This window comes from Chironomus tepperi, unplaced genomic scaffold, assembly GCF_022539635.2.
Source record: "Chironomus tepperi strain 1889 unplaced genomic scaffold, CSIRO-AGI_Ctep_v1 contig_349, whole genome shotgun sequence".
Lineage (NCBI taxonomy): Eukaryota > Metazoa > Arthropoda > Insecta > Diptera > Chironomidae > Chironomus > Chironomus tepperi.
The window spans coordinates 1,221,134-1,243,733 of NW_027226471.1; the positions used below are offsets into that span (position 1 = coordinate 1,221,134).

Here is a 22,600-nt window from a genome sequence, read left to right on the forward strand (position 1 = left end):
AGCAACTTCGTCTCATCAATAGTTTATTCCTTGAAACGCTATAAATAAATAAATGACAAATTTAACTTGACTAATTACTTTTATTATTAAATATAGAATATAGCCTAACAGGTGCATGATTGATCAAAAATTAATTATTCTTCTGGATAGATATAGCTATAATTAAATTGCTATTTATAATTAATCATTTCTATAATGTCACTTTTCATTTCAACGATTATGAATTATTGATTAATTACATAATTATTATAGATCAAAATGTAAGGACAAAGTTACATTCCGAGAAGCACAAATGAGGAAGGCTCTGATAAAGCTCTTTGCTTCCGTGTGACATTAATGTGATAGCTAAACTTAGCATCCATGAGTCGTTGTGTTATGACAAACCCGATCAGCAAATTTTTTTTCATGGCAGTCACATAACAGCCACATGGCAACCAAATGACGGCCATATGATAGCCATATGACGGCCACATGATTTACATATGACGGGAACATGACAGCCATATGACGGCTATATGGTAGCCATATGACGGCCACATGACGGCCATATGACAGCCACATGACGGCCATATGACAGCCACATGACGGCCATATGACAGTCATATGACAGCCATATGACAGCCATATGACGCCCACATGACGGGAACATAGTGGCCAGATGACGGGAACATAGTGGTTAGATGACGGGAAGTGAGAGGCCACTTGACATCCAAGTGACAATTTTTATATTTCCGTGCCGCAGCGACAAGATTGCCATGAATAATTTGTGCTGATCGGGAAAATTTAGACTAAAGTAGTCAAGCCAATGGATGCCACATGGAGATGGCACCTATTTGATGTCAATTAAGGAGCCTTAAAAGTTCTCTAGCGACGCCTTCTTCATTTGTGTTGCTCGGGACGATTTATTATGTAATGAAAGCGAACAAAAAAAATTAATTTATGATTTGTAAAAATATTCATATTTTCCCTTTCCCTCAGATTTTATGCTGAGTAAAGTGCTTACATAAATATGATAATGAATATTCATTGAACTTCTTCTGTCCAAAAATATGAATAATAAATAAATTTATTTATAAAATTAATTAATTTAATTTATAGCATCAATATAATGAACTATTCTGATTAATTTGTTCATACATTATTTAATTTATTTTATGCAGACCAAACGAGTCATTAAATTATAGATAAATATTCAGCCAAAAAAACCGAATTTGATTGATGATAATCACGTGACAAACTTCCACTCAACTTTTTTATGGCCGATGTCAATAAATTTTTACTTCCCAATTTGCACAACAATGTTATCAATTAATTAGAGCGTGTAAATTGATTAATTGAATTTGAAATTCCATTGTAGACAGGAAAAAGCTTTTCCGACCATGAATGCGCTTCCCCAAGTTCAAAATGATTTTCACAACTTTCCGAGAATTTTTGCTCAAATTGTCACCAAGAAAAAGTTTTTCATAGCCGCATTTTTGAAGAAAAGGTTGCTTAACAAATTATTTTGGCCGGTTGTTCAGTCACAGAGTTGGCATATCGTTAAAAAATATTGTGCCATTGGTGGAAGTAGGCAACCTTCGCAAGATGGCATCCAGCAGAAGGGGTCATTGTTTGAAGATTGCAACTTCAAACGTCAGAAGGTGGACTTGCAGATGGCAAAACCTGGATTATGCCAACCTTTTTCGGTCAATCAGTCGACTGCCGCTAAAAACTCGTCAACCAGACATCGTAGATAGCTCAAATAAGCTTGTTAGATCTATTTTATTGAGTTATTGACGCATCACGTACTCTTAAATCTTGCAATCATTCCTAAATTGGATAATTACAATAATGATTTTATTTTCATTCGTAAACATAGTTGAAGTTGGTTGCGATTCAACAATTTTACTCGGAAATTTGAATTTCGATTAACCGTTACAAATATTATAAAAAATTTTAAATATTTTGAAAATCGTTAGAAAATTTAAATTGCTGAAAACTGTTAATTAATCGCTTGAAGAAAGGCAGGCCATGTGAACAGACAGGGGATAGGATGCCACAGTATATAGAGTAACAATTGCTGACTTTGTGGACGACAAAAGATCGACGGAAAGACCGAAAAGTTCCTGGATTGGATGTTTTGATAAGGATGCTAGAGTTATTAATATTGAATTATCAACGTCGCAATGGACTACGTGTGCACCAGCCAGATTACGAAGTAAGTATCAACTCCCAATCGCTGTGACGAAAATGCGCTCAAGTCACTCGATAAAGTCGAGCACTTTTGAACTTCTTTCTTAATTTTACAACACGAAAAACTTTGTTATTTATTCTTTTGTCAAATGTCCCCCATCCTACAAGAGACAGAAAAAAATCAGCAACATTTCAGGCCCAATAAACGAAATCTCTGTCTTGTTATTGTCTAAAGGCTTTTCGAGCTCACTTTAACGATTTTTTATTGCAAAAGTTTCTCATTATCTTCCTCTGTGGCCTTATGAAAAGGTTTTCTAAAACAATTTCTTTTCCGAGAAGTGCTCAACATGCTGAGAATGTATTCTTGTTCTCACAATGTACTTTATAAAGTATGAAGCTAATCTAAAATATTCAGTTGAATCATGAAGCTGTTGTTCTTGTATTATTAGCATGTAGTAGGGAAGTGTTTAGGTATGATGGGGGGAACGGTAGAGGTTGAGGGGTATGAGACCATCTTTTTGGAACCAATTATTCAATTTTCTAGGGGTTTTTGTGAAGAAATCAATAAAAGAATTACACGACGGTACACATAGGCAACATACACGCTACAAAATTATACAAGATACACTAAAACTGCACAAGATAACCCTACACTGCGCAAAACACACCGATGCTGCACAAGGTACACCGAAGTTGTCCAAGATATACCGAAGCTGCGCTAGGCATACTTAAGCTGCGCAAGGTGTACACCGAAGCTGCGTAAAATACTCCGAAGCTGCGCAACGTACATCACAGCTTTGCAACGTTCATCAAAGTTGCGAATGGTATACCGAAGCTGCGCAATGTATACTGAAGCTGCGCAATGTATACCGAAGCTGCGCAATATATATTGAAGCTGCGCCAGATACACCGAAGCTGCACCAGATGCACCGAAGTTGCGCAAGATAAACCGAAGCTACGCAAGATAAACCGAAGTTGCGCAACGTACACCTAAGCTGCGCAATGTATACTAAAGCTGCGCAATATATAGCGAAGCTATGCAAGATACACCGAAGCTGCGTAAGATACATCGAAGCTGTGCAAGATAAACCGAAGCTGTGCAAGAAAAACCAAAGCTGCGCAACGTACACCGAAGCTGCGCTAGATACATCAAAGCAGCGCATTGTACATCAAAGTCACATACGTCACTCGTCTTGACATGCCATCCCCTCCATTCTTCCCCAAAACATTTTTTACGTAACGTAACAAGTAAACAGCCCCTGCCAAGTAGCTTTAATTCTGTTTCTATATTTCTAATCACGATCTAAAGTTATGAGATTTTATAAAGAGTGCCAAATGTTAATTTTCTCATAAAATTCATGATTAACATAAATCCTTTTTCAAAAAATAAAGCAAAATCTTCAGCACAAAACTCCTCAAATCTTTAATGTTTATTCAATATCTACCCTCAAACTCTTTAATATCATCCACACAATTCCAAAATACGAAGAATCTTTGGCTTATGAATAATTTATTTATGGATTTATAGTACACATTTATACCTCTATTAATTTCGGCTGACCTACCATTAGACGAATAAATCTCTTAATAATTTATAAATTACTTTTTCTTTAATGAAGAGATAATCGTGTGCGCATGAAGCTTAAGTGCTATTCAAAGCTATTCAGAGCGAATTCAAACGAGTTACGGCAAATTGGAAGCTTTACAATTTTTTAAAAATAAAACTTATGTGCGGTTAAAATGAATAATAAAACTTTGTTGAACTTTTAAGTTTATGTTTTCTGTCTTGCAAAGAGGTCAGCTGTGCATAATCATAAACAATGTGTCTAGTTTTATTACCTCAGACATTAAAAATCCATCTCAGTTTATCTTCATGAACTTTTTAATGAAATTACTTTGAAATTATTCTTAAAACAAATGTTCTGTCAAGCACAGAACTAATTTTTGTGAATCTTATCTTTTTAAAATTCAGCTATTGTGCTGAATCCTACAGAAATGAATTTTTGAAAACAGTATGCTCTTTGATTAGATAGCTGATGCACTCATTTTACTGAAAATATTTTCAATTGATTTTCAATGTTTCATTCATCAAAAACTTTTTACAACACACAGAATCCCTACAGCAACAAAAGACATCATTCACATCTAAAGCAGTGGTGAACAAACATTTTTTCCACGGAACACCTCAACATCGAGCATCAAAATTTGCTTTAGCTGAAAACATTTAAAAGAAAGGTAGCATTTGGTCAGTGGTGAGCAACCTTTTATATTTCGCGACACACCTTGGTGATAAGTCTCAATCAAAAACGCACGCTGTATACGGATCATTGCATTTCCCAAAACTTTTTGCGGTAAATTAATTTGTTGCGACACACCACTAATAATTTAATTATTCTACTCAAATCTGAGGATCGTTCGTAAAATACGTAAAGTTAAGAGAGCACACGTAAGACTTTTACTGCATATCAGATTGTTGCGGCACACAGGTTACCCTTTACTGATCTAAAGCTCACAATGTTAAGTATCCATGATTTTAAGATACTCTTGAGTTTTTAATCTAATATTAGTATATCAAGTACTGTATCAAGTATAACTGCTCATGTTAGTTATTCTGTACAAGTTGATTTCGGATATTGTAGGTTGTAAAATTTGCCATCCCTAGCGTGATTGTGGTCAATTGTAAACCTTGCTTTCCCTAGCTTGATTGTGGTAGTTCCATATTCTCTAAACAAGGAGTTATGAATCGGCTTTTACTATATTCTATAATGCACTTACCTTAATCACATAGCTTCATCGTCGCTACAGATTTTACATCAGCGGTGTATTCAACAGTATCAGGTGATACCAGATGGTCTGCTTAATAGTCAGACTCCACCTTCTCCAATTTACCGACAACTGCACATGTTCTCTACACAAATTAATTTCTTAAATGGATTCCTAGCTTGATTATGATGCTGCTACCTTTCAGACTAGGTGTTATGGATTGGATCTAACTCTATTCTTCAACGTACGTATGTATCCACGAACACATAACTTCTGTATCCAGCGATATAATTACAAAAACAGAGGATACCAGATGGTAAACTCAGACTCACACTTCGACTTCCCAAAAAGACATAGCAAAGGTCTGAAAAACCCGTTTGACGTGTACCTACAATGTTTAAAAAACAATTCAACTTCCAGGTTACATAAAAGCTGTCAAAGCAGATTTCCCAATTTTTATAATATGATTTCTTTTATTTCCAGACACTTCATCCATTATGTTCAGTACATTTAATTTAATAAAAAATAAATTTACGACAACAAAATTGAATGTAAAAGAAAACGCAGAAAAGAGCACATGAACACATTTTACTGATCTTATCATATTTATATCCAATAATTCCAACTGTTGACAGACAACATTACACGCAAAAACAAAAAAACCAGATGTGTAAGTAAGTGCATGAAGCAAAACAAAATATTATGTTGATGTCGATATGTATACACAAAAATTAATATGTAAGAAAGCCAGCAGTGGCTGACCATATTAGAAAAGATACTTCCAGTAAGCATTGCAGCAACTCCAAAACCAATACCATTTTAGCTCTCGCTGAGTTTTTTTTTTACACTCTCATTAGCATTGCTGCTTCTCAACATTTTTTTTTTGTGCTGTTTTTGCCTTTCCATTCAGTCGCTCGAGATGAGTTAAATGTACAGCATAAAAAAAATGTCGAATTGTACGTGAATTATTTTTAATTCTTAATTTTTTTGGGTAATTAGATATTCTATAAAGTGCCTAAAATATATTGGAATCGATTGTTGAGATGTGCAAAAAAATGAAATTAAAAAAATAAGCAGCAGTGCTGAACAAAAAAATTAAAACGCAATACGTGCAATGAATTTTATTTACAAAAAAAAATCTCATTACTGAAGATGAAAATGGCAGTAAAGTTATTGAGTTTGTGTGTATATTGCAGTGATTTACGATTTCGAAATAATTAATAGTTTTTAATTCTCGTCTTCTTTGTTATGCCTTACTTTATATTTTTGATAGTTTGCCTGATGAAATTAAATAAAAACAAAAAAAAAAATGTGATTGCAAAAGTTCAGAATTAATTTTTTTTTTGTTTTTGGACTTGAAGCTTATAAATATTTATTATTTTGTTATTGAAGCATGATATTCAGCCTTACATAATGTTGCCAAAAAATATAAAAATAATAAAAATGTGCGAGCTTCAATTGTTGTGGAATTAAAACTATTTTTTAAAGATTTCAAATTTATATTTTAAGATGTACAATAAATAAATGTTACATTCAGTGCTGGACAACCTTTTTTATGTCACGGTCCACCTTGTTGATAAGCATCACACACAAAATAAAATTCAAAATATTATAGCCTGTCCCGCGTCACACAGGTTGCCCACCACTGTGTTACATGAAACACACAGACACATCAGCAACAGCAACAGCATGTTTGTTGTATACTGTATACACCTGTGTATATATACATTTTTCATTCAGACGAAACAAATAGCCAGCAAGCAGCACAACAATCTTGTGCCTATGTGTTGAGTTTTTTTGTAGTTTTTTTTAGCGCATTTTCTCTCAAATCTTGTGCATTAACATTTACTTTTACGGTATGGCTATGTAAATTGAGAGTAAAAGTGTGATAAAATATATCGTGTGATCGATTGATTTACTTCTTTTTTTTTTCTTGGCTTAACGTTGGACTAGAAAACTAACTGTGGAAAATGTGTTATGATTAGGGTTTCTGAAAAACCGCGTTTTTTCAAAACCGCGGTTTTGCGGTTTTCCAAAATTTCAAAAACCGCGGTTTTGCGGTTTTTTGCGGTTTTCAATTTCCATACAAATGTATGCAATTTTTTGAAAGAAATTAAATTTGGAGTTTTATGCATAAAAGTATTAAATCTTTCTATTTTCCTCCATTTTATTAAGATTCAGTTCCAAATTGGTTGATAAAATAGTCTAAAAAATTATTTTTTGTAAAAAAAATTGAAATTTAAGTTGTTCTTTCCATTTTGCAAGATTTTAGTCCAGTTTTTCAAATAATTAGACAATTTTAATTTATTTTTGAAATTATCTTCGAATTTATCTTCAAAAATTTAAATTTTTTGGATTTAATTGAATTTTTTCCATACAAAGTTCTAAAACCGCGGTTTTTTCTTTCAAAACCGCGGTTTTTTAAAAACCGCATTTTAGGGTCAAAAAGTGCGGTTATGCGGTTTTTGGAAAACCGCTTCCAGAAACCCTAGTTATGATACTTTCTATGTAATTTTATATCAACTTTTTTTATTTGCATTTTATTGCTTAATGTGAAAATTTGACATAGTTTGAAATTTATTTGCTGATTTATCAGACTGTGGATAATATTGATGTTAGAAGTTTTTATTGCCAATTTCTATAATTCTTTAGATTTATCAAAATCTGTCATAATAATGTAAATTTATTGAGATTAAATAGCATAGAGACTGCAAATATAGCAGTGACTAATTAAGTTAAAGATAAACAAACTTTATTTCAAAAATACACTCTCGGAACTTCTTTTGATTAAATCAGATTAAGCCCCATCTGCTCTGAACATAATATGTGGACGGCCTTATATTTGAAACAGATCTAGGGATTCATATTGTTTCAAACGTTTTCAGACCGTTTTAAAAATCAATGTGAAAATCTATGAATCATCAACTTTAACCATAGCCACTATACACCTAAACCATAGAAAAGTTTCGACCACAGCATACCATATCTTCACAACCCTCTGGTCATAATATCTCGAAAGGCAGCTCAAATGTTTAAAGTCAGCAATTGTATTGTACTTTTCTACGGGGCCGTTCACTTATTACGTTAAGCAAAAAAACGAATTTCTGGACCCCACCTCCTCCCTAAAAAGCGAACGTAATAAGTTAACGGCCTCTACTCAAATTAGAGAATTTCAAAATTAACGGTCAACTGATCGTCTTCAGATCAAAATATTCAACCAGTCTAATACAAATCTGTCCACTTCAGTTTAGGGCACTTCCGGAAATCAAATCACACTTATTTCAATGGTGGACAACCTGTATATAGCAGCATACTAGTCGTGATGTCGTGTTTTTTTTGTCATGATGACAATTTTTGTCCCAATAGTAGGGCGGCCATTTGCTGTATTTTTGCAGGGACGCTGCGGTATTTTTCTAAAATCTTCTGGCCACCCTAACCAAAAGACGTTTTGTATTTTCCTAAATCTCCACGTTGCATGCTCCAGGATTTATCTATGCAACGTCCCTAGCCACAAGTTGTGTGGAGTGAATACTCAAACCGAGTTGATGTAACTAAAACGGGTTACCGACAAAATCCCACTGTACATTTGCCCACTGTTCATTAGCCCACTGACATTTTCCCACTGGTTCATATGCCCACCGGTACAAAAGCCCACTGGTTCATATGCCCACCGGTACATTAGCCCACTGGTTCATATGCCCACTGGTACAAAAGCCCACTGATGCATATGCCCACTGGTACATAAGCCCACTGGTTCATATGCCCACCGGTACAAAAGCCCACTGGTACATATCCCCACCGGTACATAAGCCCACTGGTACATATGCCCACCGGTACTTAAGCCCACTAGTACATATGCCCACTGGTACATTAGCCCACTGGTTCATATGCCCCCTAGTGGAAAAAATTTAAAAAATATTTTTTTTGATATTTTTTTTTTTTTTTTTTGATTTAGGAACCTACATTATAGATTTTTTTTTAAAATATCGCATGATTTTCTAGATGACGGGATACTGTGTGTCAATTCTCAATGCATAAATCTTCCCATGAGTTTTTGGCTTTTCTCATAGTCTTTTGGCTGATACAAGTCAAGATCTTGAAGTTTCTATTTGTACTAGAAAAAGTCTCCTATTTTAAGGTTGACGTAATTGACACAAACATATAACCTTAGTTAGACAACTAGTTTCCAATTGACATTCGGGAGCCAGTGAACTCTTTCTGTTAAACAGTGGAGTACGTCGTTAAGCAGTTCGTTGTTGGTAGAATAGGTATGGTGATTGGCTAAAATTCGGGTATCGCAATTCGGAGCCACTGTCTGTTTTCTTCAAAAGGCATTTTATTTATAATGAAAGCATATCATAGAGATTTGTCTTCTTGAAGATAAATAAAAGACTGTTTCTGCGTGTAGGTGAATATTATGAAGAAAGAAACTACTGGCAAAAATCTATCACAGACATTACTTATTGATAGGCAAAAAAAATTGTAAAAAAATCTAGTGTAGATTTTCCTTGGCATAGCCATACCTATTATAAGCAAAGGCAAAAACTATTGCCTTTGACTAGGCAGTGCCTTTGCCTAGGTATTGCCTTTCGCTAGGCAAGCCTACAAGAAGGCAAATTTGTTAAGTAATGCCTAGACAAAGTCAAAAGCTACCATGATACAGTTAGACACATTTTCACAGGCACCTATCTGATAGCTCTAGATTTATGTATTGAGAATTTGCACACAGTATCCAGTCATCTAGAAAATCATGCGATATTTAAAAAAAAACTATAATGTAGGTTCCTAAACCAAAAAAAAAAAAATTATCAAAAAAAATATTTTTTAAATTTTTTCCACTAGGGGGCATATGAACAGTGGGCTAATGTACCAGTGGGCATATGTACTAGTGGGCTTAAGTACCGGTGGGCATATGTACCAGTGGGCTTATGTACCGGTGGGCATATGTACCAGTGGGCTTATGTACCGGTGGGCATATGAACCAGTGGGCTTATGTACCAGTGGGCATATGCATCAGTGGGCTTTTGTACCAGTGGGCATATGAACCAGTGGGCTAATGTACCGGTGGGCATATGAACCAGTGGGCTTATGTACCGGTGGGCATATGTACCAGTGGGAAAATGTCAGTGGGCTAATGTACCAGTGGGCAAGTGTCAGTGGGCAAATGTCCTACACCCAACTAAAACATCGATAAAGCACTCAAATTATTTAACCAGGGATCGAACCCGTGACCTTTGAGTCGATCTCCCGAGTTCCTAACCAACTTGGTCATCGCCACTTTTTCGTTGCTTAACGGCACACTAGTGTTCCTTGAAAATATTTTTAAAATGCCTTGAACTGTAACGATTATTTTGGAAATGACATATACGTGCAGTATCGATCGAGGCTTATCACAAAGGTGTGCCGCGAAAAATAAAAGATTGTCCATCACTGGCTTTAGAAGGAGGAGGGTCTGCAATTTTGTTATGGATTACACATTTTGGTTACCTCATTACATACTAAAACCTAGTTATTATAATTAAATATTACTTTAAAATCGATATATTTCGCTGAAAACCTATTTAGCTACAAACCATAAATTATCTGAACTAAATTAAGAGATTAAGCTCTAAACGTATTAATAACTGCATTTGTATCTGATTTGAAATCAAATAGAAAATCCGCAAAAAAAAAAGATTGTTAACAGACTGCAAGTATGCAACAATCAACAAGTCAGACAATCCACAAAAGTATATGAAAGTTATTCAGTCGTATCCACTTTCAATAAAACCTCATTTGTAAGCATTTTCATCTTCATGTATTTCCATTCAACTGCAAAATAAATTTATGTTAAGCTTAAAAAATGCGCACAATGTACAACATACATACCTAACTTAAACAATCACACTTATACAATATTTTTTTTATATTTTTTTATATTTTTTGAAGACTTTGTGTATATTTTTATGATGGGAACAACAACCATGGTTTAAAGAGCTAATTGTAAAGCTATTTTTTGAACAATTATTCAAAGTCATTCAAGTTTGAAATGTGCAGTTTTTAAAAAAAAATACAAAGAACAACAACAACAACCAACTTGAATATATCCAAAATGTAAATCATCAGTTTTTATAGCTGCAAAAATAACAATTTTTTAATCAGAAGAAAAGTTAAAAAAAAGTAAAAGTTTAAAAGTAGCATGAGTGAAGTAAAATGGAATTATTTAAAACAAAACACATCGTGATTATCACCATTTATATATCTGTATGGATTATTGCTCTTCCATCGACTTATGGTGAAAATGAAAATACCAACAAGACATCGCTTGTGTACAGGAATATTACAAGTCGAGATAGATCTGCTGCTAAATTTTTCTCGGAGAGGCTTAAAGGTAAATACAAAAAATTTTTTTTTCTCATTCCTTTATTAAATTCAATTAAAGACTTTATTTTACATCCGCAAAGTTATTATTGACAAAATTAGTTTCTGGCTTGTAATTTAAAATTGAGACCTTTGGAACTATATTGGGGTTTTTTATTTTGATAGATACGGTTTAATGTGAATTGTTTTTGAGCAGTTGAAATAGCTTTTTTTTGGGTTTTAATTGGTAGTAAAGCACCGAGTGTATCATGTGTATATCTGAAGTGGAAATCTTCGATTCGCGTTTTTAAGGTTTCTAAATTCATTTTTTTTTACTTGGGGAGTTTTAAAGAGTCTTTTGAGTATTCTAGAAATACTTTGATGATTGTTTAGTTATAACCGAGTGACATAAATGAAGAATTCTCTGAAATGGAGCTTTAGAAGCACCGACAACGATCTTTTAAGGGTTCGCCAAGGTTTCTTTATTAACGCTTAATCTCACTAAATGTTAACCATCTCCGTGTGGCTTTATTTGCATCACTTGGGCATAAACATGACTGCCAAATAGATACGACTTCCATTTGGTGCAGGGGAATATTCAGGGGTAAGGAAGGATGTTGGGTTTGAGTCCAACATCTCTCCTTTTTTAAAATTTCTTCATTTTTTGAAACAAAAAATCTAAATAAAATAATAAGACTGCTAAATAGACGCAGCTTCCATTCAGTGTCAAAACACAAATTTTACTATGTGTAGATATAAATTAGTAGAAAAGATCTTTGAGCAGCTGCCTCAATTTTCGGATCGAAGCTCGTACCCTTCCTCTCTGGCTACGTTCCTGTTCGGGCATCCAAATAATTGTCAAATAGATGCAGCTTCCATTTGGTGTTAATACACAAATTTACAATATTAAGCTCTAAATTAAGAACAGGCAATCTGTGTGCCGATTCCCCAATTTTCGGAAAAGGGCCCGTACCTCTCCTCCGTAACTTTGTCTCTGTTTGGGTGTCTATTTAGCTGCCAAATAGAAGTGGCTTTTATTTTGTGACAATAAACAAAATTCACAACATAAAGTTCTAATTTAGTAGTAGCTAATCTGTGTGTCTCGGTCCCAATTCCCGAAAATAAATAAGCCGTTTCACTCCTCCCTCATCATCATGTGAACAATATATGAACAAAACTAATTGATATTGCGTATATACACACAACATAATTTAATTAAAACATAAAACTATATTGCCGATAATTTTCAACTAAATCATCTCAATTACCACACTATGGACCACAATTTGAATACTTAAATATGCTTACAGATCAACTTACAAAGTCAATTCTATATAAAGCTATGAGTTTATTGCCATAAGATTTAAAAACCATATAGTAACGAGTATGTAATTACTCACGAACTATTGATCACTTCTTTACCTTATTTGTATCTCAATTGGTGCTCAACAGAAAGACCTTAAAATGTACTTTGAATAATTGCTTGCCTTGTTTACTCAGCTAACTTCCTGGATATCGGTTATGAATGATAAGCATCTGTACTGTATAGCTTGATAGATTCTGTGGAACATTATCGAGTATTACAAATTAAATCTTCCTTATTCTTTACATCTTGGTCATCGGAAATCAAATGAATGTCTCCAAGTTCTCATAAATTTCACTTCATCTTCGATTTCCTTCCTCATATTAAGCACTAGATTATCGAAAATAATCTTTTACTGTCATAATAAAATTTTATCTTTTTTGTCATAAAGATATTAAAAGAAGAATTCATCTGTAACTAAGCTTAAACACACTTGTTTAATAGCAGGGTAGACAGCCACATGGGAATTACACTCTTGTGAATACAATAAAAGTTGTTAAACGATCACAAAGTAATTATGACTGTACTGTAAAGTTTGAATTGTTTTTTAATAATGGGAAGTGAAAATTTGAGAAACAAAGTTGAAAAACACGCACAGAACAGAGAATCTTGACTGTAATTATCAAGGCAAAGAAGCTGCTTTTATTATTATGAAGGTTCAATGAGTTTTAATATTTTTTAATTAATGGTTTATCTATTATCTAGTTAATAGGCAGTAATTATAATAAAATAGAAAAGTCATTCACAACTAAGCCGGTGCATTTCACTTCCAGTCGCGGAATATTTCAGTTGTTTTCGAATTGACTTAAACAAGTAACTCAAATTAGTTGCAATAGTGGAAAATTGAAACAAACTTAATTTTTTAGTTTTGGATTTTTGTTAATTTATTTCAATTTATTATAGGTAATTGAGTTTGACAAGTGAAAAATTTGAGAAAAGCTTTTGGAAATTGAATTTAAATTTCACTCGGTTCGTTCATCTTAATGAGACTTTGGAAGTATTGAAAGCATAAATAAAGAAACTCAAAATTATCCTAAAATTCAACTGAATTCAAAAGTCATTCAAATTTATCAATTAAATTATATACTAGACTTATTAATTTGCTGTATTAAGCTAGTGTGACCACTAAATTTTATCCAAAATATCGGGACTCTTTTGAAATTAATCGAGACTAATCAGGATATAACTGGCACTATAAAGGTCTTTCTAGACCAGTGGTGGACAACCTGTGTGCAACTAAATGAATGAAGATTCCCTTAGAAAATTAGATAAAAGTCCTGGAAATAATTGAAAATTTAAAAAAATGATTCTGAGCTTAAACTCGGATTTCCATTTGTTGAAACACAGGCACAGCAGCAAAGTTTGACAATATAACAGATGGTCGTACTTTATTTAGCTAGTATTTGATATAAGCTTCTTACTTATAATGAATTTTCCAAGATTTAGTTTTCCAAAGCACCATTTAGTTGGTCTTAAATCAAATTCGATTCTGATCTTATATTAGCCTATTTTAAGGTTAGCTTTATATCAATTTTATGTTGAGAATCTTAATCTTATCAGATAAATGTCACTGGAAAAATGCTATTCTGTAACATGTAAGCTTTTCCCTTTTTTTACCTTTTCTAGGTATCTCTATACATAGGAAGAACATTGCCCATAGATAAACAACACTTTTGTCTAGTCATATCTTTTGCAAGATTTATTAAAGCACACTTTAATTTTTTTGATCATTTTTAAATATGCAGTCAGGCAAAAGACATGATCTATCACAATGCATGCTTAGATATAGAGATATAGGCAGAGTATACGCTAGACAGTGACTAGTCAAAGGCAATATCTTAGCTTAGGTGTGCCTTGTCGTTGATATTTCTGATGTCTCTTAAAAGTTATTTCCTTTCCCACATTCATTCAGCTTATTAAAAATTTGGTCAAATTTACATATTAAGTTGACTATTAAGCCAACCATAAAGGCAGAATTAAGACATATTTTAAAGACCTTATTTGCAATTAAACATCATAATCTAATATGTGTAGCCAATCCAAAATTGATCTTCAGTTAAGCTTTAAAATATAAATAAGTTAAAAAGCGTTAAACCGAAGAACTGACATAAACTGTAAAAAGGAAACTGTTCAAAATAAGAAGCATGCTCATAATTAAAAAATTTTCAACTCTAATTTAACAATATAAAGCTCTTCATACATGGTCACAGTGAAGTAATCACATAAATTAATCCCTTAATCAATCAAAAAATTTAAAAATCCAACGAAATAGTTTTTAATATTAAAGCATGCAATTATAGGAAATAACATTGAGGTGTTAAAAATCGGTGAATGACTTACCGATCGTGCAAAATAAAAACAATAATTCACATTAGTTCTTTTATTTACTTTTTTATTTTTCGTGGATTAACTCGACCCGGTGGGGAAAGACTTGGACTTGATGAGAAATGAAATAATTATTTTATTTCTATAAAATCGTGAGTAATTAATTTAATGAACGATAGGGAAGCTTGATTCCTGACTGCTCATAACTCAAAATATCTGATTGATGTGATCATGCCTAGTTTGTAGTGCTTACTGCTGTTTAATGAATGTTTGTATTTGAGGATGTTAAATGATTTATATTAATAAGCATGAACGAGTAAGGAATTTAAACATGAGAAATTGTTCAAAAAATTGAGCATGCTTAATTATATTGACTGATAAAACTCTTGGGCACGCTCATTTTGGTGGATACGTTCATTGTCTGTGATGGAAAATGATAGAGTTCCACAACTTTGTGGCATAATCAAATATACAACTTTAAACTTTGTTTAATCTATAGTAGTGGTGTCCAACCTTTTATTTATCGCGACACATTTTAGTAGCCATGATCAAGCCTCGACCAAAACAGCCTATGGCAAAAGACTCATGGCATTTCCAATTTGTTTTTTTTTTTGAACAACACAGATTGCCCACTACTGATCTAAAGACTAATTATCTGCTTAAGAATCTTAATAAACATGAAGATTTAATTTGAGATGAAGGCTTGCAGACAAAATATGCATGTAAATAAGACTGCAGGCCTGAAACGAGTAACAAAGTTCATCCGAAAATTGCAGAACTGTGCATCTAAAATGAAAGAAATGCATATTTAAACTCTTAAGATGTACTCTTAAGATGTATTTTGCATTTAAATCTGAAATTTCGAGGAGAATTGAAGTTGGCGGCGAGCAGTATGACATTCATCAGTAAAACATTTAGTGGCCTGAGGGATTTTTATGAAGCCCATTATAATTTTTTCCCAGCAAATTTCAGTCTCAAAGTGAGTTCTCTTTCTAACTATGTCAATATGAATGAAAGGCTCACAGTTAAGAAGGAAATGCGAATAAGAAAATGATAAATTCCTAAAGGTTGGTTATCGACAGGGCTATTGACTACCGAGTATAATGTCGAGTTGATAACTATAACTATGGTTTACTGATGTTACCCGGAAAGTACATAACATAGAAATGACCAAAAATCCCATTCCAGACTGATTAGATTCTATACTGATGCCCTATTTTATCGAATCTAACATGAGGTCAGAGTTACGATGAAGTCGGGTATATGGTCATTTTTGGCGCTATGTTTCTGGTACATATTTATGGAAGTTTCCGGAAAAAATGTCAACAGTCCAACCACTTAATCTAGTTATTAACCAGAAATTATGTAAAATTGTCCACTCGGGAGAGATTAAAATGCATTTGAATATTGTCATCTGGAATTAACTTGTTGCAGTTAATATACATGCCTAATTAGTATTCTAGAATCTGGGAAAATTTATTAATAGAATACGGGAGAATCAATCACATGCTCAAAAACGTGAATCTAGTAAAACAATACCTTGTATATTAAAAAATTCTAGAAATTAAGTCGCAAAACAATAGAATTTTCCCAAGGGAACCGTGTCTTAAATAGAATTACTCCGCCCAACCACAGTAATTCAAGAATTGATTAAAAAAAAGTATTAAATAATCTCCATTAAAATCACTCAATCATCATCAGCTCACAAAAAATAAAGCCACAACTCAACACATGCAACTTAATCTTAATTCCATACATTTTCTCAAGTCACATTTGACTATATAGACTTAAGTACGGATTATTTTGCTTTTAACTCGGATAATTACCATACATAATTGCAATTTAATCCACTACAATACAAATGTGCAGTCTTGCTACTTTTTTTTTCTCAATATAACATTACATGGATTTTAACCACTGGGTGCAATACTTATAAGCTAAATTTCTCTTTTTTTTTGTTCAACTTTCTCTTTCATAAAAAACTTGCTTCGCAAAAGTACATTCATGTTTTTTATACTTTATACTTTTTTTTTTCTTCTTTCTGCGGATTCATTGTATGTGAAAAATAATATCTCATACATGAATGTAGTAATTACATACTATTGAGCTAGCTACTGTGCAGAGTAATTCATTTTCCCATGTTTCTGTTAGATTCATACAATAGTTTTCAAGTAAAGTAAGGTGTGGACGCTTGAATTTGGTAATGATAGTCTGTAATTGACTGTTATAAATGAAAAAAATCAGTAACATATTATTGTTGTCCGAGATGCACAGAATATGTTTGTGTTAATGTCACGACTTTGTGATATTCTCAATTGTCATACTTGCATACTTACTTACTTCGCTAGTTCTATACATCAATTGTGGTCCATGACCTCCCAAGCGAGTCATCTGAAGCTGGCTCTATTGATGGCTTCCACTTGCTAATTTCCGATACCAAGCGCAATATAATCTCTGTCGACAGCTTCCTTCCAAAATGTTAAACTCTAAAAACTAAATCAGTTTTGTTCAAACTGTGTTCCACGATACTGTAACTATCCTCCTATGTTGAACATAGATTGCTACAAAATGCTTTTCATCTGACTCTGTTGCAGGCTCTATCATCAACTTGTACAAATTATCTGTCCGCACTATTATGTCAATAGCATATTGTTGCCCGAGAAGCACAAAATGAGTTATTGTCAATGTCATGATAGTGAGTCGAAGTGGCTCAATGGCGGAATAGTGTAGTACTTCAGTACATAATAACAGTGTATGATACAGGCCAAGCGGTCATGGGTTCGAAACTCAGCATGAGAAATTTTTCATTTGTCTTTTTTCGTATCATATTTAGAATAATCGGAGCTCACAGCCTTATTTGAAGGCTACATGCAGTAATGTCATCAAAGAAGTGGTTCTGGGACTGGTTTCTTAACCTTCATGGAACATAACACTACTCATACCCTTGTAAACAGAGCTATTTTAAGAGACATCCACCTACTACACTTCTAATTCAGCCCTATGGTGCGTAGGACAGGTTGTTGTAGGGTAATCATGCCTGTCAGAGTAGGGTAAAGAACGTCTTCCCGGGAGGATGGGAAAGAATCCGACCCGCTTTTAAGAATCCAGCTCCTGATCCCGACTATAAGTTTTGTAGGTTTACTGAGTTTAGAGGTCTGGCGCTACTGAATCGAAATGTCTGACGTACTCTTATTCGTATAACAATTATTACACACAAATCGTCCTAGCGTAGCTCTAGATTTTTAATGAACTTGAACTGAACAGCTAAAGGTTTTATTTTGTAATGTCACGACACAATTTCATCCTCAAATGCAACATCATCAAGGAACATATTTTGAAATGATAAAAGATGTTCCAAAATACCATTTTAAATTGCAATATTGAGGAGTTAATCAAAAGAAGTAGCAATTGAGGTCAGGGTATCAAAATGAATTGTATTTCTGTTGGTCGGACTTAAAATTGTTGAATTAATGCAAAATTAACTTTGTCCATAATTTATAAGCAAGAATAATAGCAAAGCTTACCGTTCTAAATGTCTATAAAATTATGACGTCTATGACTTTGCGGGCTATACATTAATAGATCTCGACTAATATGCAAATAATTTTTGAGAATTGAATAATATTAACTAAATTATCATTATATTCAATTACAGTGTCACAAATTAGGGATGAAAAGCAGAACAAATCATCATGGTCATCAGTGGTACCACAACAAAGCAACCGACGAGCAATACTTAATAATAGATTAAAATTAACAGATGAATGTGAGCGGAATTGTAGGCGAATTGATAATGATGACAATTGTAAACTAAAATGTGATTATGAATTTAAGCTAAGCAATAATAATACAACAAAATTGGAACTTAGTAATGTTAATAATAGTGAAACGAGCACAACTGACTCTAACCTTGTATCACAATTGATTGATGGTAAAGATGAGATATTGGAAAGTGAAGAGTCAATTCTTATAGCTGACTCAATTAGCAATAATGACAGTGGCTATCGTACCAAAGAGCTCTCTAAGAACAAAAATGACAAAATGGAAAAATATTTAAAGAATATGATTTTATTAAAAAGTAGAACGACAACAAAGATTGTAAAGAGAAAAACAACAAGCACAACATCGCCGAGATCTAGACCAACGATTTATCGTGGACGAGTAAAATATTCGCCAAGTAGTTCTCGTGTTCGTGAGGAAAGTTTAATTCCATACGGCAGTACAATACGTTATTCTAATTTTAGTAAAATATATACTCAAGGCTATACACCGACATCATCTAGGACGAAAGAAAAAGATTTAGAAATTATGGATGTATCTGATCCAAGGCAGTCATCAACTGAAAAAATGAGATTTCTTAAATCACGAAATATTGTTGCAATTAACAACTATGTTAAGAGGCTTAATACACGATTAGCAAGCATACCGAAAGTAATCAAAAATGCAACAGAAAGTGTAATTAATTCCACAATAGCAGTAACAGCAGGAACTGAATTAACTTCAACTGAAAGTTCAATTCTAGAGAAAGTATATAATACAACGGACATTCCAGTTCCGAATATAGATAATGACATATCGACAATACGAGAAGAATTCCCGCAATCTACAGTCATTCCGATGGGAATTAAAAGACAAATTACAGAAACTGTTATCGAGTATACTACAAAAATTCCAGACACAACTATTGAAACTACAACTGCATCCACCAGTACATCATCATCGTCAACAACAACAACAACAGCAGTTCCAATAACGACACAAACAACAACAACAGAAGCAAGAACAACAAAAAGGTTTTACACTTCCATACCACGACGAAAGCAGCAAGTTACAACATACTCGACAACACCTAAAGCTATAATTTCAACAATTCCATCCATACTTAATAATACAGTTGTACAAAGTCAAAATTCTACATACCTAAAAATACCAATGATATCAACAACAAAAGCAACAACACCACCTTATATAATAAATGACCATAATGCAATAACGGAAGTTCCTATCGAAGTTGAAGTTCTACCATCAATGACATCAGATGCTTATACAACAACATCACATCGACCACAAGTTTTATATGAGTCGATATCAACGACAAGTTCAAATGATATAGATCATGTTGAGGCACAAAAATTGAATGTCACAGCTTACGCATTAGGTGGCTTTTGTTTTCTTCCTGTCATTTTAGTTGCTTTATATTTTGTTAAATCATACATGATGAGACATAAATCAAGTGAAGATTATCATGCTGATAATGACATACAACCCATTAGTCCAGTAGTGACCTTAAATAATTCCGATGATTCGATCGTTTATTTCGACGAGAGTGAGGAATCGCTTGGAACTTTTAATCGTAATAAATTAAGATTTAAGAGCTTATTGGGCGAGGGTAATTTTGGTCAAGTATGGAAGGCTGAAATCGATGATATTAATGGAAGTACGAAAATTGTTGCTGTTAAGACCGAACGTATTAATAATGGACAAAGTGGATTAAAGTCAGAATGTGAAATAATGCAAAAATTGGGATCGCATCTGAATGTTGTGACTTTAATAGCTGCATGTGTGGAACAAGGTAAGGAATTACTTAATAAATTTAGTGATATAAATTTGTAATGTTTGGTCATGTCTCGCTCTTGTGTCAGACGTGATGTTTTGTCCATAAATATAAAAATCTCAGTCAGCAATGCCGAACATAAAAGGCCAAAGATCCATTCATTATTCTGTAATTTAATTAAAAATCTTCATAACCGCTAATTTTATGGAACGTCTAAAATTAAAAAGTTTCATAACAAAATGCTCTCTTTTTTTGGTGTGCCCATTAGAACCGCATTTGCTGATTATGGAATTTGCTATGCGTGGAAGATTACTCTCATTATTGCGAACAGCCCGAAGTGTCTCAAATGGATTACATCATAATACACAAAATCGTCAACCAATTATGCCACTTTCACCACGACGACTTACAGGCTTTGCGCACGACATTGCAAAGGGAATGGAATATATAGCAAATAAAAGAGTAAGTAACAACAAGCTGAAACATCTATTTTGACACAATAATTACTACAATTAAATAATAATTTTTTTTGTATGTCCATTAGATTGTACATTGTGACCTAGCTGCAAGAAATATCTTACTTGATCACAATGGCATATGTAAGATTTGCGATTTTGGTATGTCAATAGACTTAGATAAGATGGAATCACGAGATAAATCAAATCAAATGAAAATTCCGCGAGTCTCGACACATCAAAAGAAATTTAAATTTGACATGACATCGCGTGTCTTTGATGGCATCAAGAACTACGCATCGAGACAAGTTAAAAGCAATTGTGATAATAAGAATCGTCCTGCGATGCCGGTACGATGGATGGCACCAGAATCATTGCAATATCATATTTATTCAATTGAAACAGATATATTTGCTTTCGGCATTTTGTTGTGGGAAATTGTTACATTAGGTATGTATGGATGTTAATTATGAGTGATGTACTGCAATTGGGTTATATTTACTGGTGGATATAACCACTTTTTGAGTTGGTCTGGTGATAATTTGGTGATTTGTCATCAATTTTAATATAATACAGTGGTGGGCAACCTGTGTGTCCCGGCACCTCTTGATAATAAGCATCTGCTTAAGTCACATGCTTCAAAACGTTCATGAAATTTCCAAAAGTCTTTAGTGGGCCGCGGCACACAGGTTGCCCACCACTGCTCAAACTCATAACATTTTAATGACTCAATAGTGCCCTTTCGTGCTTAAAACTTGATTTGTGCTTTTAATTCCCATCCAAAGGGATATTCATTGACCATATGGCTTTAAATATTCACTACATTCGCACGTCCTTTCCTGTCTACCGAAATAAATCAATAAATAATTCAATAATTACAGGTATAACTCCTTATCCAACATTATCAGGAAGAGAAGTCATAAGAGGCGTATTAAATGGTGTACGACCAGAAATTCCAATCAATTGTAAGCAGGAACTGTCAGATATAATGACACATTGTTGGCATAAAAGTCCAAGTCATCGTCCTTCATTCTTTGACATTAAAAAGGCACTCGCAAATGCACTTTTACATTGGCAAGAAGAGCCGTCATCGGCACATACTGAATATTTAGATGTTAGTGGTTTTAGTGAAGATTATGAAAATGGAATGATTTATTTTAATCGACGAATATCCGAATTTGAATGTGAAATTTAAGAATTATTTTGTTTTTTTTTTTTGCTGCTATTACTATAATTATTTACTTAATAAGACATATAAATTTCACTTCTCACCAAAGTTTTTAATCCTTGTAATCAGTATTCAGGTATTCTGAAGCTTGTTATGAATAAAAAAATTTTTATATCATTGTTAATAAAATGAAGAATATAATTAATATAGTTGAAATTTAAAGCGTTTTTTTTTCTATCAAGAGGTCACTGATTGGGTTATGGGGCAAGCTATCAAGCGGCAAGGAAGGAAGAAGTCAAGGGGGAGGGGGGTCTGAGGGTTGGATTGTGAATTTAGTAGTTTTATAAAAGGTTTTTGCGATTTTTTCGCGAAAAAATCTAGAAAATTGGAGCCTAGTATCCAAAGTGGATTGATGGTCAAGTCCTCAACTTAAATGCATACACCCGCCTCGGGGTAAATTG

At 33.5% G+C, this 22,600-nt stretch overlaps 1 protein-coding gene across 1 annotated transcript; it reads left to right on the forward strand.

Annotated features, from left to right (window-relative positions):
- Positions 1–5,839: 5,839 nt before the first annotated feature.
- LOC139094115 (uncharacterized) lies at positions 5,840–22,355 on the forward strand. The gene is made up of 6 exons (XM_070645043.1): positions 5,840–5,891; positions 10,864–11,305; positions 18,618–20,534; positions 20,785–20,978; positions 21,061–21,421; positions 21,853–22,355. The coding sequence occupies exons 2-6, from the start codon at positions 11,128–11,130 to the stop codon at positions 22,164–22,166; spliced, it is 2,964 nt and encodes a 987-aa protein (XP_070501144.1). The 5' UTR covers positions 5,840–5,891; positions 10,864–11,127; the 3' UTR covers positions 22,167–22,355.
- Positions 22,356–22,600: the final 245 nt, after the last annotated feature.

Excerpts from the sequence above, each read along its gene's own strand:
- LOC139094115 (XM_070645043.1), top strand. The coding sequence starts at position 11,128 with ATGGAATTATTTAAAACAAAACACATCGTGATTATCACCATTTATATA. Across the intron at positions 20,535-20,784 it reads AGCTGCATGTGTGGAACAAG|AACCGCATTTGCTGATTATG; the intron begins GTAAGGAATTAC and ends TGTGCCCATTAG. Across the intron at positions 20,979-21,060 it reads AATATATAGCAAATAAAAGA|ATTGTACATTGTGACCTAGC; the intron begins GTAAGTAACAAC and ends TATGTCCATTAG.